Source organism: Apis cerana, linkage group LG3 (assembly GCF_029169275.1).
Source record: "Apis cerana isolate GH-2021 linkage group LG3, AcerK_1.0, whole genome shotgun sequence".
NCBI classification, from domain to species: domain Eukaryota; kingdom Metazoa; phylum Arthropoda; class Insecta; order Hymenoptera; family Apidae; genus Apis; species Apis cerana.
In genome coordinates this window covers 2,790,872-2,806,957 of record NC_083854.1, presented here as the reverse complement: position 1 = coordinate 2,806,957, position 16,086 = coordinate 2,790,872, and the positions used below count along the sequence as shown (strand labels likewise).

Genomic DNA, 16,086 nt, shown 5'->3' with positions numbered 1-16,086 from the left:
TATTTGACGGTTGATAAATTAGAATTTTGCTCTTGATTTCCATCCATTTTCAAGCTATTGCATTGTGTTTTCCATAAATGCATGTGCCATCTCACCGCATATTCACACATATAGCAAGAATGGTTGAATGAGGAAGAATGGAAGAATGAAAAAGTAAAGAAGATAGAATCCAATGAATTGGATTTATCTTGGATTGAATTCATTGGATTATAATGAAACAATATCTGTGCTCGAGCTTATGTAGAACAATTCGATAACAAATTGAAAACATTAAATGAAGATATTGAATACAATCTAGTAAAAATCAAAAGTGAGTATACAACGTACGTATAAAATAAAAAATTTATTTATTTATTTATTTATTATATCTTGCAATTATATTATACATATTAAAAAGTATTGATTGAAAAGTATTACTTAATCACATAATTAACCAGCCATTTTAAATGTACATTTTATGGAAAATTGTACATCTAAAAAAAAATAGGTATTAAAAAAATAGATAATTCGATTTATGACATATATATATTTTCATTCTACAATTCTAACTTATTTCAGGAAAAAATATATGTATAATGATATGAGGAATTTGAAGATACTTGAGGACCACTTGTATATATGAATATAATTAAGAATTAAAAATGCAGATATTTACAATCTAACATCAGTATAAAACGTATTACCTTTGTAAGTTTTATATTCACTTTTGATTTTTTTTTTTTTTTGTATTTATTGTCACGAGTCTAATTACAAGTTGCCAATTTCTGTTATCGATCGAGCACTCTGTGTAAAGTCAAGCACGCATGAATGTGTTTCGATAGCTTCCAAAGAACTACATGTGTAAGTGCGAGTACAGTGTATGTTGAAATATATATGTATATATAGAACTGGGTTGGATATGCTGTTGCTAGCCCATAAAGATGGGTTTAGGAAGAAGCCGATAGTGCTGGTAGGAAAGTTAGAAGAGGAGGTGTGTCAGGGAGTGCACACGAAGCTAGCAGCAGCAGATAGTAACATAAGGGTTGCTTAGTATGCATTGGAGTTGCTAAGTCACTTTTTAGGTAGGGTTGCTTCCCTCACATATTAATAGACTCGGTAGGTCCTGTTTCTAACGAGCTGCCTCTATTCGACTGATGAAACGCAACGGAACTGCATCTTCCGAGATCCAATTTCTATGTATTTGATAGAGAAACGAAAATGCCACGATTTTCCTCCTCGTTTCAATCATCGTTTCACTTTTTTCTTTTTCTGAATCCAGTGACGACTTTCAACACGTTAATATTTTTATCATATAAAATGATAAAAAATAATTTTATCATGAAACTTTTCATTTTTGTTTTAATTTTTTTTTTTTTTTTTTTTAATATATTTCAATGCAGTGTATATGAGGATTTCCTATCCTACAGATGACATATATGATCGCGTTATTCTTGTGAAAAAAATGGAACTTGTGTAAAAACGGAAGGTTTTCTTTTGGCATGTGTTAGTACGAGCTACGTTTATTATATAATTTTTTTTTTATTTCACTATATTTTTATTCTATTTTTTTTTATTTTTACTTGTTTAATATCACGCAAAAGTATTATAATTGAACTATTTTGTCGAATAGTCGAATTTCTCCTTAAACAATAATAGCGTGTTAAGAGTTATGTCCGTGAAACAATAAAATGGCGCACGAAAATCATGGTATCAATGTTTAAAATTGTTGCCACGTGTTTCCAATTTCTGTCCTTATATTCTCCCCTCGTGTAAAACAACATTCCAAAACAAAGAAATAAAACGTATCGTATAGTGTGTCCGGTTCTTCGAATCCAGTAAATCTTTCTGACATGCAATTTCGACGGTGTCACGTGATAAAGAGTGACGTTGAATTAAATTCGTGTACATACGTACAAACATGCGAAGGCTGGCTTGGAAATTTGTAGATATTCCCAATTGTTGGATTAAATATCTTTCTTGTCGATACACTATCCGTTTGTCGATGTATACTATTTCGTTACAAATATTGCGCCGTGTCATCCTTGATTCATTTCAAAGTGCATTCCGATGCAAGCCGCTACCAAGAAACGTTTAAATATCTACGATTAAAATAACGCTACAATATCGAATTAAAATTAAATCTCTATTCCATATTATTTTAATGAATTCCATATTTGTTGAATGTAGCACGTTTATTCCCATTATTATTAACTCCATTCTATGTATGTAAAAATCTATATACATATATGTGTGTAATTATATCGTGAATTGTTTCAATTTTCTATTAATTAATCCTTTTATGTAATATCTAAAATTAGAAGGGATTCAAAACTTAAAATAATTATTTTTTTATTTGATTTGAAATTTTTGAACAGATACAGTATATTTATACTTTCTTTTTATGAATTTTGATTTAAATAATTATAAATACATTTAGATATTTTACTTTTTGAAAATATTCGAAACTGGAGGATATAATATTTAAATATTTCTAATGAATGATATATAGCTTCTACCGTGACTTGACCATCACTCGTATTATACTTTCAATTGTTACTAAAGCTAATCAATTTACAACTGCTCTCAATTGCTTTTGAATCTATTATAATTCACTATGAAAGGGTCAAAAATATTCTCCCCCCTACCAGTGTATCCTACTCATTTCGAAGAAAGAATCGAAAGACCAAGGGAAAAAGAATAATAATTAATATGCACTCTCTTCGAGTTAATCCGCATCCAGAGTCATTACTGCTCGATCTCGTTCGCATTTTTCTCGTTACCGTTGCGTTTCCAGAAATTCGTATCAACTCGGAAGAGCGGAGTAAGTTTGCAAGAAAATTAATTTCGCGGTTCATCCGGTTCGGCCACGGTTCCAGATCCCGTGGGGCGAGAACCAGCTCGAAATGAAGCGACTAAAATGCATACTCCTTCCTAGCTACCGCGTTTTCAAATCACCTCCGCTTCTCGTCTCGTTCTCCACTATGTCTGAATGTTCGCCTATTCTTCACCTCTTTCTCATTACCAACGTCCAAGAATTTTATCGAGCCACTTGCTTCTCGAGTCCTTCATCGAATGAAGAACATTCGGATCGGAACATTTTCTATCTTTTTTTTTTTTTGTAACGCGATGTTAATAATGTTACGTAACTATGATATTATGTCATTATTGAACTGCGATTTCATCGTGGATTGGAAATACATGTCGTGGAGGGATGGAGTATAATTTTAGAATGTTATTTCAGTTTATCGTCTCTATGGTTCGAAACTCTCGAAACCTATTATTATTACGTACACGTGGCGAACTTTGTGTTTAGATATTTGTGCTTGTCTTTAGATTTATTTTAATAGATATGCGAGAAAGATGAGAGCATAGAAATTTAATATTTTATGAACCAAATGATCGATGACCGTTACATGACTTGTTATAAAGAATTTCAAAATTTTAATTCGAGAAAGGATCTTAAAAAATATATATATATATTTATTTTCGAGAGTTTCGAGACTTTTTGAAAGTTTCGAGGTCTCGTTAAAGATTCGATAGATCGAAAAATCAAGTTTCGATCCAACTCTAATATCTCGTAGCAATGATAAAACCGGCCTTGTTGCTGCAACTGGCACTAACGTTTCCATAATCGCATACATAACAAAAAGGCAATTGCTTGCATACAGTTATATAAGCACCAAGACCTTTTTTTTTTTTTTTACACATCGGTCTATCTAACATTTGGTCGACCTTATTTTATTACTCTCTGTTGATTTCATTTGTTCTTTTTTTTTTTTTTTTGTTAATAACCTCGTTCTTTAATCTGTTGGTTGGTTATCCCGAATCTAACAAAATAAAAATCAAAGAACTGTGTTTGTTGCAACAAGAAATTGGGGTGCGGTGTGTTTAACGTGTGCTCGCACAATTTCTAAATCGTCCAACGTCAAAAAAAAAAAGGAATAATGTCTTTATCACGAGCTTGATATTTTTTTCTTTTTTTTTTTTTATTTTTTTTTATTTTTAGTTTGTGAATAATACCAATTATGAGAAAATCGCACCTGCTTTTGATACGCTTGACGAGAAGAAATCTACTAATACGAGAGGATACATATTTTTGGAGGAAGAGTTCTATGCATAAAACATGTAAACTTTATTTTGGCCTTTCGACGCATTTTTCAATATCAATTTTTGCATAATTTTATTACAAATCGTTTCAGTGGATACCGATTTACTTTTCTCGATACTTTTCATGATTTTTTTCTAATCCTTTTAAGGCTTTAAGCGGTGTAATTTGGGTCCTTTATAATTGAATATTTCAGTAACGTATTCTTTCATGAAATTTTCTGTGTTATCTAAGCATTATATCTGCATTTAAAATTTTCGATTTATGAAACTTTTAATTTTTTTTTGCAATTTTTAATAAAATTGTAAAATGTCGGAGTTTAAATAATAATAACACGTCAAATATTTTAAGTTTAATATTTAACTATAACAATTAATCTTAGTTCAAATATTTAATAAAATTATTTATCATTTCTTCTTATTACATGATTTTAAATATCTTGCCTATTTATTAAATATTAAATTTTAGAAAACTCTATAGAGGACTCTATTAACTCCACTTACGTCTTTATATTATTTTAAAAGATTTTACAGATACACTCTTGTCTCTGAGTCATTGGACATATATTTCAATACATTATGTAATATACAAAATTATAGAAATATATATATTATAGTAGTTCATAATTTTGATCCAAATTTAGGACAAATCCAAATTTCTTTAATTTAAAGAAAATTCATTCTTATTTAATTTTATAATATAATTTACAATTATACAAGAGAAAAAAGGACTGTTAAAAAAAAAAAAAATTCCAGCAAGTGTCCAATGACTTATGAAACCTACGCGATTCGACTCGTCAATCACGCAATTGAATATTTTACGGTACATCTGAAACGTGTTTGAGCGAAACAGGAAAGAGTAAAATTTCATTGAGCCGCGATATACCACGTGTAGATCGTATTTCGAGAGAAGTGCAAAGCGACCTGGAAAAGAGGATCGATTCGAAAAAAAAAAAATAGCACTGACGGCCGCGCGCTTTCGAGTGCATTGTTACAAGCACAGTTCGCACAGTTCTGGCACTTATAATACTATCATATTCAAATACATATATTCGGTCGTCTGTTCCTTGGTCTCTTCTACTCTCCATCACCTAACGATCCGGCTGACGCACGAATTTCGTCGGCGGACCGTCCATCTTGGCGCGATTCGATACGGATTTAAAATCACCGAATATCCTACTTTTTATCTTCTATTCTTCGAATTATGATTTTCTTCCCCCTTCGTTTCGTTGTCGACGAAACGGATGAATTTCATTGCGCAGAGCACAAGATGTACGGTTCGACGGCTCCCGCCAGGGTGGCCGGCTGTTTGCCCTTCGAATACAATCCAAGTCAAGCTCCGCTCGAATATTCACTTAGATCTTTTTTTCTTTCTTTTTCTCTTGGTGCAGATGAAACGAAATTCATAGAAGGCGACAGAGAGTGAGAGAGACATCGAATCAGACTTCACGCAATTAGAGAGTGAGAAAAAGAAATTGAGAGAGGAGAGTAAGTAAGGAAGAGAGAGGAGAGCGCGGGAGGGAAGGAAGGAAAATATCACGAGATCACCTGGGTTAAATGAAAGGCAAAAAGCCATATACACGCGCGCGCGCGCATACACACGGTTCGTGTCTGCGTGTCCAACTGATCTCAGCCTTTTGTGCTTTTTGTTGTGTGTTCACAGTGACGCGCCATGCCGACGAAAAAACCAATCGCAATCGTAGATTCGTCTTCGATCAGCTCGACGTGCTGGCTTTACGCGAATTCGTTTGCGTTTTAGAGGGAGAGAGAGAGAGAAAGAGAGAGAGAGAGAAAGAGTGAGAGAATGGAAGAATGCGTGAAATGTGTGTTTGACACAGAGAATTAACGAACGATGTGTTCGAGATTAAAAATCGACGAGCCGTTCAGGATATCATCCTTCGTTGCAACAAGCACAGGTCTTTTTTTCTTGAGCGGTCGAGGAATGATTGAAAGCTTTACAAAAAAGAAAAAGAAAAATGAGATTCGCGTAGAATCGTATCGTCAACTCGTCGATAGTGCAATATACTCGTAAATATTATATATATTATAATATACATTTATATACGTATTTCAATTTTTTTCGTCGATATTTCTGGCGCTTGATTTCGAGCCTTTCTCACGTATCGAGTCGTGCTTGTCTTGCTCGAAGCCGGGAACTATTTTATTAATATGGATCATTTGGAAAAGAAAATATCCTTTTTTTGCCTTAGGTTGGGGATATTGTGATTTTTTGGATTTTTTTTTTCTTTTTTTTCTTTTTTTTTTTTTTAGTGTTTTTATATATTTCGACGCGCAATATCCGAAAATGATGGAATTCTTTTCTTGTTGGAATTCATCGATTGAAATATTATTTGCATATTTGAAGTTCCGTAATCTCAGAATGTTTTGCGAGTTACGTGACGTCATGTTGGAAGATGGAAGCACGAGCGCGTGCCAAATTATTATTATAATTTACAATTTCATGTGATAGAATTAATATTACAATGAAAAATATTTTTATCGATAAAATCAACGTTGTAATAGTATTGTCTTCCTTGTATTTAATACATTCGAGAATTAAATAGTAATTCCTGTTCACCATAAGACGGCTGATTCATTCAACTTGAGATTAAGATTTTAAATAATACAATTTGAATTTTTTAATCGAAAAAGTTTTTTAACTTATTATTATTATTTTTTTAAATTTTAAGCTAACTTTTATTCTTTAACTTAATTTTAATTTAACACGTGCTAATGTTTCGTTCGTTCAAATTGGCTGAATGTTCAACATGGTATCCAATTCGCGAAACATCGCATGTACATAATTTCAAATCGAATTTCGACAATTAATACCATAATATTCTGATTATGCGCGTCAAAATTTATATATTAAAAAAAAAAAGGAAAACAAAAGAAAAAGAAAATATGAGAAATACAATTTTCAATTGTCCCTAACTAAAGTTTTTGAAATATCCAATTTTTACAATACTTTGTATTCGAAATATTTTCGACGCGATTCTCGTCTTCGAGCTCTAGAATTAGACTTTGCCAAATGTGCAATAAAATTTTTATAAACATTTTATGCCTTCCTTGGATGTGAAGAAAAAACACGAGGTAGCTCGTTTTATAGATAAATTGCGAAAATTGATGGCAGCAAATAGTAAATTAATCCAACCACGTTTGATGGGACATGGTCGAGCATTCGAAGTCGGTTAAATAACTAGAAACTTTTATTTCTTTTTTTTTCTTTTTTCTTTTTTTTTTTTATATATCTCGCTATGGACTGTGTTTAACCGATAACGATGATCCCAAAAGGATTAATGAATCTGGATCTAGGCGGCTTATTGTGATTTTAGTTGTCGAGAGATTACGAGATCATTCGATTCGATCGTTTTCTCGATTACAGTAGCAGTTCATTGTCAGACATGCCTCTTTGTTGCGCATAATGGCACGCGATCAGGCAAATATAGAGCTGGGAAAAAGAGGATTACGAGCAAATAAAATGTTGTATTAAAAGTAATAATTGCATAATAATATATTTTCATATCAATTCAATACAAATACTATTTTGAAAAGATGATATCTCGAATAAGAAATACTTAACTTTAACACAAATATATTACAGTTTAATATATCGAAATCGTATTATTAATATATATATATATATAGTAACATATCAAAACTTGACAAAATATAATCTATTTCTTAAACATTAAAAAATGCATATTGCCTTCCAATTAAATGAGAAATAATTCTTTTATTTGCATCGAATTCAAAAATGTAAATAGTAAGTAGTGTTTGCCCATATAAATAAACTAGTAATCTTAAAATAGTATTTGCTTATTAGAAATATTTTTCAATTTTCTAAATATTTTTAATTTATTTCAAATTTTTCCCAGTTCTACCACTACGTGCTACTTACAATCTATCTGTGTTGTGCAGATACACTCTCAAAAAGGAAAAAAAGCGCACCATGCGGTCATATGGCTTTCGATACTTAATTTTACTGTTAGAATATCTTTGACAAAGTTTTGCAACGCACTGCAACACACACATACATACATTTACGTTGTCTTCATATTATACATAACGAATTACAGAGATCAGAGAGATCCTTTTATGGATGGATAATTATACAAAAGACATTATCGTGGCATGCATGGCTGCATGTAGAATATTACAATCTATATATATACGTTTCATATTGATCTTACATAGTAGTACGTGTGTGCGTTTACCATTATTTTTACTTTTCATTTTTTTCTTTTCTTTTTTTTTTTTATTATCATTGTTTTATTTTTTTCTTTTTTTTCTTTTTGTTTTTGCGGGACGGATTGGCTGGGGTTTCCTGGGTGAATAAGATACGAGGCGAAAGAAAGTGGGAGAGAAAGAGCGTGAAAGAGAACGGATGCCAGACATTTCATATTATTTAGTTTCTAAATTGCAAAATTCTAAATTTCTCGCGTAGAAAGTAGAATAGGCGCCGGTTTGTTGCATTGGCAAAATTAATAATAGAATGAAAGGATTTTCATAGTTTTGCTGTTTGTTCCTTTGTTCGCAATCATCTCGATCATTAGAATCTTTTCGTGTGTCATGTAGCAGGCAAATCCTTTCATGCTCGTATCGGGAGTCGAAGTCGTTTTGCATTTTAGAACAACAATAAGAAACAATAAAAAAGAAAAATCAAATAAGAAAAAAGAATTCTTACAACAAAGCAATGTAGAAATCCTGATACGAGCAGCCAATTCAAATAGCCCGCGCTTTCGTACGTTAACTCATTAACTTAACATATATATATATATATATTAATTGTATATATATATATATATTCTCGCGGTTAATTCGAGAGACGTCTGTCTTTGTTGACAAAAGAATGCGCAAAATTGTTGAAACGAAGGCGAGGCTTAGTGACACGCAATTTTATCGCCACCTGCAGGGGATAAAGACAGAGGGCTAAAAATCAATTGAAAAAAAAATCGAAAAAAAATGACGCAGGGCAAGGCATTGGCTGGGGGGCCAGGCGCGGCGGGATGGATGCAGCAACGTGAGGCGGTTCCGGAATTTCCGCCGCTCCACGATTCAGCGGACTCTGATTCCGACCGAGAGAATGAAAAACGACCGCGCGTCTAAAATTACTTTTGGAAATGAGCGAGCTATATAGTATGGTAACGAGACTAATAAAACGAGATATATACGTACCGAAAGGAAAGAGAAAGAGAGAAAGAGAGAGAGAGAGAGAGAGAAAGAGAGGAAAAGAGAAAGAAAGGAAAAACGCAACAACAAAAACGAGGGGGAAAAAAAGAGGAAAAACATAGAGTGTATGTCAGAGAAATGGGGGAAAAAAAAGAAAGAAAGAAAGAAAGAAAAGCAGACGTACTGCTAACCGGACAACCAGGACTACTACATCGTCACCCACTATACCGACACGCACATGCTCTCGTTGTGCATGCGGCCACATACACCCACATACGTATACACACATGCGATATACGCGCACCTCCGAGCCACACACATGGAAATAATGTTCGTTGGTGTTCCTACGATTAATGATAACATTAGTTTCCGGTTTTAAAACATTTTTCTCCTTTTTGCGTCAAGAGAGAGGGCCAAGCGCACAGAACGATGCGGCGATACACGTAAGTTTTATTGCGGGTCAGTTTATACAATTGTACAATTGTTTCGATAACTGTCCTCCTTAGTTCGAATTTCGTGTATCTTTTTAATATGACGGTGAGTGAAATGAGAATTTTCTTCATCCCCGTGTTTTCCAGGGAAATAGACGTTTTATTATTATAGGTCATCCTATAAAAAGTTTTTCAGTTTCGAGTCATTAAATTTATAGGTATAATTATAGGTAACGTTTAGCATAAGTTAGAATAGAACGAAATTAAATTGAAAATCGAGAAAGAGTTCTTTTCGCGCTGTAAAAATATATCCGACCACGTTTAATATCATCTACTCGAAAGCAATAATGGATAAAAATTTAGTAGACAATTTAACTGATATTAACTCGTGTCGTATCGAAACAAAAATCTATGGAAAATAGATTTTTCCAAAGCAGACTTGCACATGGGATGGCCTATCGAGACTTGAATACCGTAATATATAAATATTATATATTATCATAATTATCGTATCATAATTACGTTGCATTAATTACTACTCAAATTAAAAAAACTTAAAAGCATAAAGTATACAGAAATATAAGATATCTCTATATAATTTAAAAAATAAAAAGGAAAAAAACGCTAAAATACGAAGTTTCGACTGAGGAGGACGAAATAGCTAACGTTTCTCGAGGTACACGAGCATGGGAATAATATTCGAATATGTCATTCGATGGATCACGCTTGAAGAAAGAGAAAAACATTTCGTACATTTCATGTTCGCATCTTCTTTGCCTCTGTCCTTCGATCTTGATATTTAATCTTGCCTTATCGAGTGACTGTGATGCATCAAGCATACACGTCATCTATTTACAGAGGATTTAAAGAGCGAAAAGAGAAAGAGGAATTTAAAAAAGAAAAATGGCGGGCAGAAAGAGAGAGAGTGTGTGTGTATGTGAGAGAGAGAGAAAGAGAGAGAGAGAGTGGAAAGGACGGCGAACGATAAGAATCCGTTATAGGGCAATTGCGCTCCTAAAAACATAGGGTTCGCTTCTATTTGAGACAATACGGCAGCGTACAGGCGCCTAGCTAAGGAAAGAGAGGGAGAGAGCGTATACAATCAATTAATTTTTATTTTTTATCGTATCGTATGCCATATACACGCATACATAGATAGACAGCTTGTACAGATATCTTTATTATTATATGAAACCCATTGTATATCTAGTTTCATTTCAATTTATTCACAAAATTTGATTTTTTTCTTTCTTTTTTTTCTTTCTTTTTGCTTTCTTTTTTCTTCTTCTTTTTTTTTAAATACTTGACCTTTATTGTTTTACGATAATTTTTAACGTCACGTTATATATATCCCTCCATTATAATGCGTAGCATAATTTTTTTTTGCTGGGTAAGGATTTAAAGGAACGATTTTCTTTGCGCGAAAAAGAAAAGAATACTTTTCTTTCTTTTGTTAAATATGTGTAAGTGTATTAGGGATGAGAACGCGTTCGAAACTTAAAAGATGTTGAAACTTTTTCCTTTGTTCTCCTGATGTTGAAAATTTTTGAAGAATAATTTATAACGTAATAATAAATAATTTACGATTGTGACGATACGAATTTATTTTTATTGAAATTAATATCTTACCGAGTTTTATATTTTTATTTTAGATAATGATACAGATAGATTCTTTCTGAAAGATATGAAGATGAATTTAAAAAATTTAAAAAGAAAAAAATTAAGTTTCGACTCATCTCCAATGCACGTGTATATATTTTTTAACTTTCTTCCTCTCTCTTTTTTTAATCTTTCGACGCGACGTATAATCATTCAAACTTGTCTTCTTTTCTATTCTGACGTAATTTGTTTTAAAAATCTAATCCCAGCATCCCGAATATTATGTAATGCTAGCGAATGTTTCCTACGTTCGATTATGGTTTAAGTTCCGAGTCTTAAGTTTAGCTTCGAATTATATTTGCAGCGATGCGTTGATAATGTTTGCGTGCTGATTTGTTCAATTACATTTGAACGCGAGGACACCATTTTTCTGTAACAGAAGACAGATTATAATTATCATTTTACGATTAATAATATTTATTCATCGAAATAATTAAAAATACCCACGTGTATTTTTAATACGATATAATAATAATTTGTAGGGGTGTCCTCGTTGTAAGGAAAAAAAAAAAGAGCTTAATATCGTATCCTTTGTTATTTTCTTGAAAAATTGTGTGCATGATTGTACCTACGAGCGAATCGAGAAACTCCGAGCAGTTCTCTTCGTTCTTTTTTTTCCTTTTTTCCCCTTTCTTTTTTTTTTGTAAACAAACGATTCAGCACGAGATCTTAATTAAAATTCATTTCCTTTACGTCTTTTTTTTTCTGTTTCTATTAATTTCAACACCCGATACATATACATACATATGGTGTCGAATCCAGAGTTTGAATTAACCGCCGAAATTTCAAACATTTTTCAAACATACGTACGTATTCGGCTTCGAGCACAACTCGAGCACGTCCAAAATATATTTTCTAATAAAAATAAAACGTTCACATCGAGGTTAAGAAAAATTGTCGGCAGAAGAAATTCGAATCGAAGCCGGAATATATTTTATCGATATATGCGAATTTTTCCAAAAAAATATAGATTTTGAAAAACTGAATTCGACTGGATTCGACATTTGAAAAAATATATATATATATATAAATATGATATATATACGATTGCGCCTGTCTACCCTTAGTTGGTCGTACGTACGTAGGTTACATATGTATTGTGTATACGTATACATGTGTATAAAAATATATATTCTATACTTTCGTATCTGTATAACACGTGTGTTACAATTACGAATGGTAAACTTTCTACCATGAACTGGGCAGAAACGTAAAGATTGCGTTCCGACCAAGTTTTTTCTTCGACCGTATGCGTGCATGAATATGAATATAGTCGCCAGAAAAAGATATTTTCAGACAAACAATGTCACACGCGAAGCATATATCTTCTATTTGATTATTCTATTTTCTTTTTGATTATTATAAAATTTTTAAACTCCTCTGTCCTCCTTAATTGGAATGTCTTACGTAATATTTCGTAACGTATAAAAAATCGAAATTTTTATCACTTTTTTTTTTATTTTTTAAACATCCTGGAGACGATTTTTAATAAAATGGATGCAGAAAATATTTGCATATACTCTTACCTTTCGATTTAAAAAAATTATATTCTATATTCTTTATTTTCGCAATATCAAATTAATAATAATTGAGTAATAGTCGTAAAAAATAATCTTAATATATGAAATATATATTTTGAAATATAATATATTTACTTAGTAAATTTACCTGATATATACAAATATTTTTTGTAACCATTATATATTGGATCTCAGAGAGGCTCAAAAGGCTCAGAGAGATTTGTAAATTTATTTAAAAATTAAGGAATAAACTTGAAATATTTCAATATATTCAATGTATATATAAAAATAAAAAAAATATTAAATAGGATATTTTAACTAAAGAGGCCAGAGTAATAAAATATTGGAACATTTTTTTAATCTCGATTAATAGAAAGGAAAAAAGCGATCGTAAGAAAATAACAAAACGAAGAATTGCTATAGAGTACAGCTTTTTCACGCGACTGTGTGATCACGTTCGCGTACACGGCCGGTACTGTTTGCTTTCAGGAGCTGTCGCCTTGAAATACTTAGAGGAATCGCAAGAAGATACGCGAAACAGACAATTAACGAGAATGAAATATGATGTAGGAACATATAATATGTATAAGTTGTATCGTGAAAATGCTCGCGCAATACGATCACCTCACTATCTGTGATCCGAAACTCGCCTATAAAGGCGGGTAATACGAACTAAAACAAAAAAAAAAAAAAAAGAAAAACAAAAACAAAAAAAATCGATATTAAGCTATTAATGTTATGTAATACAGATTCTCTAAGCGAGAAGCGTTCACGTTTCTAAGTGACGTGCATATAAAAAAAAAATTGCCCGACAAATCGAACGATTCGGTGTCGTTGGGATCTAATTTACCGATCGAGTGCTAACGAACGAGATACACGCGCGATATACGAAATTATCCTAAGCATGCGAATACATTTTAACGTAAAATTCTTGAAAATTATTTCCGACGGTCATTTCTCGTTAATGGTTACTGTTCAACCAGTGGTTTTCATTCTGATCTCAGTGTCCATTTGTGGAAAATACTCTTGAGAGAAACTTTTTGAGGGAATTTTACTCTCAAATGTATTTGCACGTAGAGTTACGCATATATCACGATCAAACTTCTTATACGAGAAAATTCTTCGTACTACTCGTGAGGATGAGAAAGTGATCGAAAACGACAAGTCCCGTTTTCGATTGCTTTACATTTTTTTTTTTTTTTCGTTATTTTTCTCCTTCATCTCTTCCCTTCCTCTCTCTCTTTTTCTTTTTTATTCGATGCTGTTATTCGAATATCAAGCGTGAACGCTTCTATGCATCGACGCCACCTTTTCCCCCCTCTCAGCGAGACCCATCGAACGAAGATAATCGAAATGAAAAGACGGTAAAAGGAAAAAAAAAGTGATGAAGCAAACAGATAAAAAAAAAAAAAGTACGATCGGGAAACAGAACAGAAACGAAGCAATGGTCCTGCGACACAACACTAATGTATACGATTTTTCAACATGAAAATATTATATATTGTAGCTATACATATAGAAGTATATAAAAGAGAATAGTCCATAGGCAAAAACTGTAACAGCTAAGTAACATCATTGTAACGACGATGCTAAAATTAGTATAAAACGAGATTTATTTTATTATTATATCAATGGTCGCTATTATTATTAATTACTATTATTATTATCGACGTTATTATAATTGTCATTATTATTATATTAATATTATTGATATTCGCGATCCTCGCGTTGCGTGGATCCCATTGCAATTGTATTATTACATCTTCAATTGGAAAGCGATTATTATTAATAATTACGAATTATTGAAAATTTATTACAACGCCCAAAACCGTTGGACGTATTTTTTTAATGGCAGAAGAGAGTCGATCGACAGCTAGGTGATTTCTATCCGATTTATTAAAATATATTGATTGTCGATGATTATCGTAATGGATTTGCGGCTCGACGATTTATTACTTAGCACGTAGGAGAGAAGAAGAAAAAAAAACAAAAGATATCCATTTATTGTATAAACGAAGACGAGGCGAAAATGAGAATTACGAGTATCCTCCTGATTAGGTGATTAAATTCTGTTGTTAAATAATATGTCGCGGTTGAGATAGTAGGCTGAAGATCGAAAATTGAGAATTTTGAATTTATTTTATCGATACGATTTGTAATGTTCAATTTCTAATTTCAAAATTTGGATCATCTTATATTATATTTATTTATGTAACAATCTAATTTTTAATTTTACTCTTTTTTAACTATATTTATTATTTCGTTCGACCAATAATTTTCACGAAAATACAAAATAAAAAAAATAAAGTTAAAGCGATCTCAAAAGTCAATCTTCAACCCATTGTCTCGCCAACCATGCGACCAGTACAAGTGCGTTTGGCACAGCTAGTATACGACAAAAGAGCGCCTGAAGTTCGCCGCGAGACCGGCTTCAAGCGTTTCTTATAAGCTCTATCTAACATTTAATAAAACGAGATGAAAAACGAGTCAAGAATACGAGATCGATAAGACGAAGTAAAAAAGAGAGAGAAAAAAAAAAGAATAAGAAATAACGTTTAACATTTATGGATACACGATATAAGATATTATATATTCATATTCCTCGCTCCCCTTCCGCTCGATCCTTTTTCTCCAATCGTCCAACTTTCGTTTAAGATAACCTACAAAAAAAAAAAAAAGAATCATCCGCAAAATTTACTCGAAGCGCACGCCGACGCGTTATTATTGCATTTATGTTTTTTCATTGTCGGATGAAATTTCAACTTACTTTCCTGCGTCACTCGAAGAATATCGTTTCTTTTTTTCTTTTTATAAATTTTCTAACAATGGAACGTTTGATTTTTAAAAGTGTTAAACTCCACGTGCAACTCTTTTTCGTAATTATTGATTCTTATATTTCTTAATTTCTTCGTTTTATAAAAAATATAATAAATGTGATTGAATATTTTATATACTATAAAAAAGATTGGAAAGAAAGTTGAAGTCGCGTCTCGATGTATACAACAGTATACCACAGAAATCATTGTATCGATTAAAATCATAGTAAACTTAATAAAACGCTCAAAAATAATATCGGTTCGATTTGTACAACTGTTTTATGTTATTCGTACAAATTATCCCTTTTTATGCACTTTTGAAACTATCCTTTTATATATATATCTTGATATTTGTAGTTTATATTTTTTTATCACATTTTTTAAATTTAAAACGAAATGTTTATT

General features: G+C 31.9%; 1 protein-coding gene across 21 annotated transcripts in view; it reads left to right on the top strand.

Moving 5' to 3' along the window:
- The window catches only part of LOC107997072 (homeobox protein extradenticle), a 62,137-nt gene extending 46,202 nt beyond the window's left edge, over positions 1-15,935 (top strand). For 9 of the 21 annotated variants that reach the window (XM_017055454.3, XM_017055452.3, XM_062073430.1 and 6 more), the window contains exon 9: positions 9,058-15,935. In XM_017055454.3, the coding sequence (XP_016910943.1) occupies positions 9,058-9,192 (135 nt within the window). In that variant the 3' untranslated portion in view covers positions 9,193-15,935. Of the gene's footprint in view, positions 1-114; positions 324-558; positions 688-3,985 lie in introns of all 21 variants that reach the window. The other 12 variants (XM_062073436.1, XM_062073434.1, XM_062073438.1 and 9 more) reach the window with 7 other exon arrangements.
- Positions 15,936-16,086: the final 151 nt, after the last annotated feature.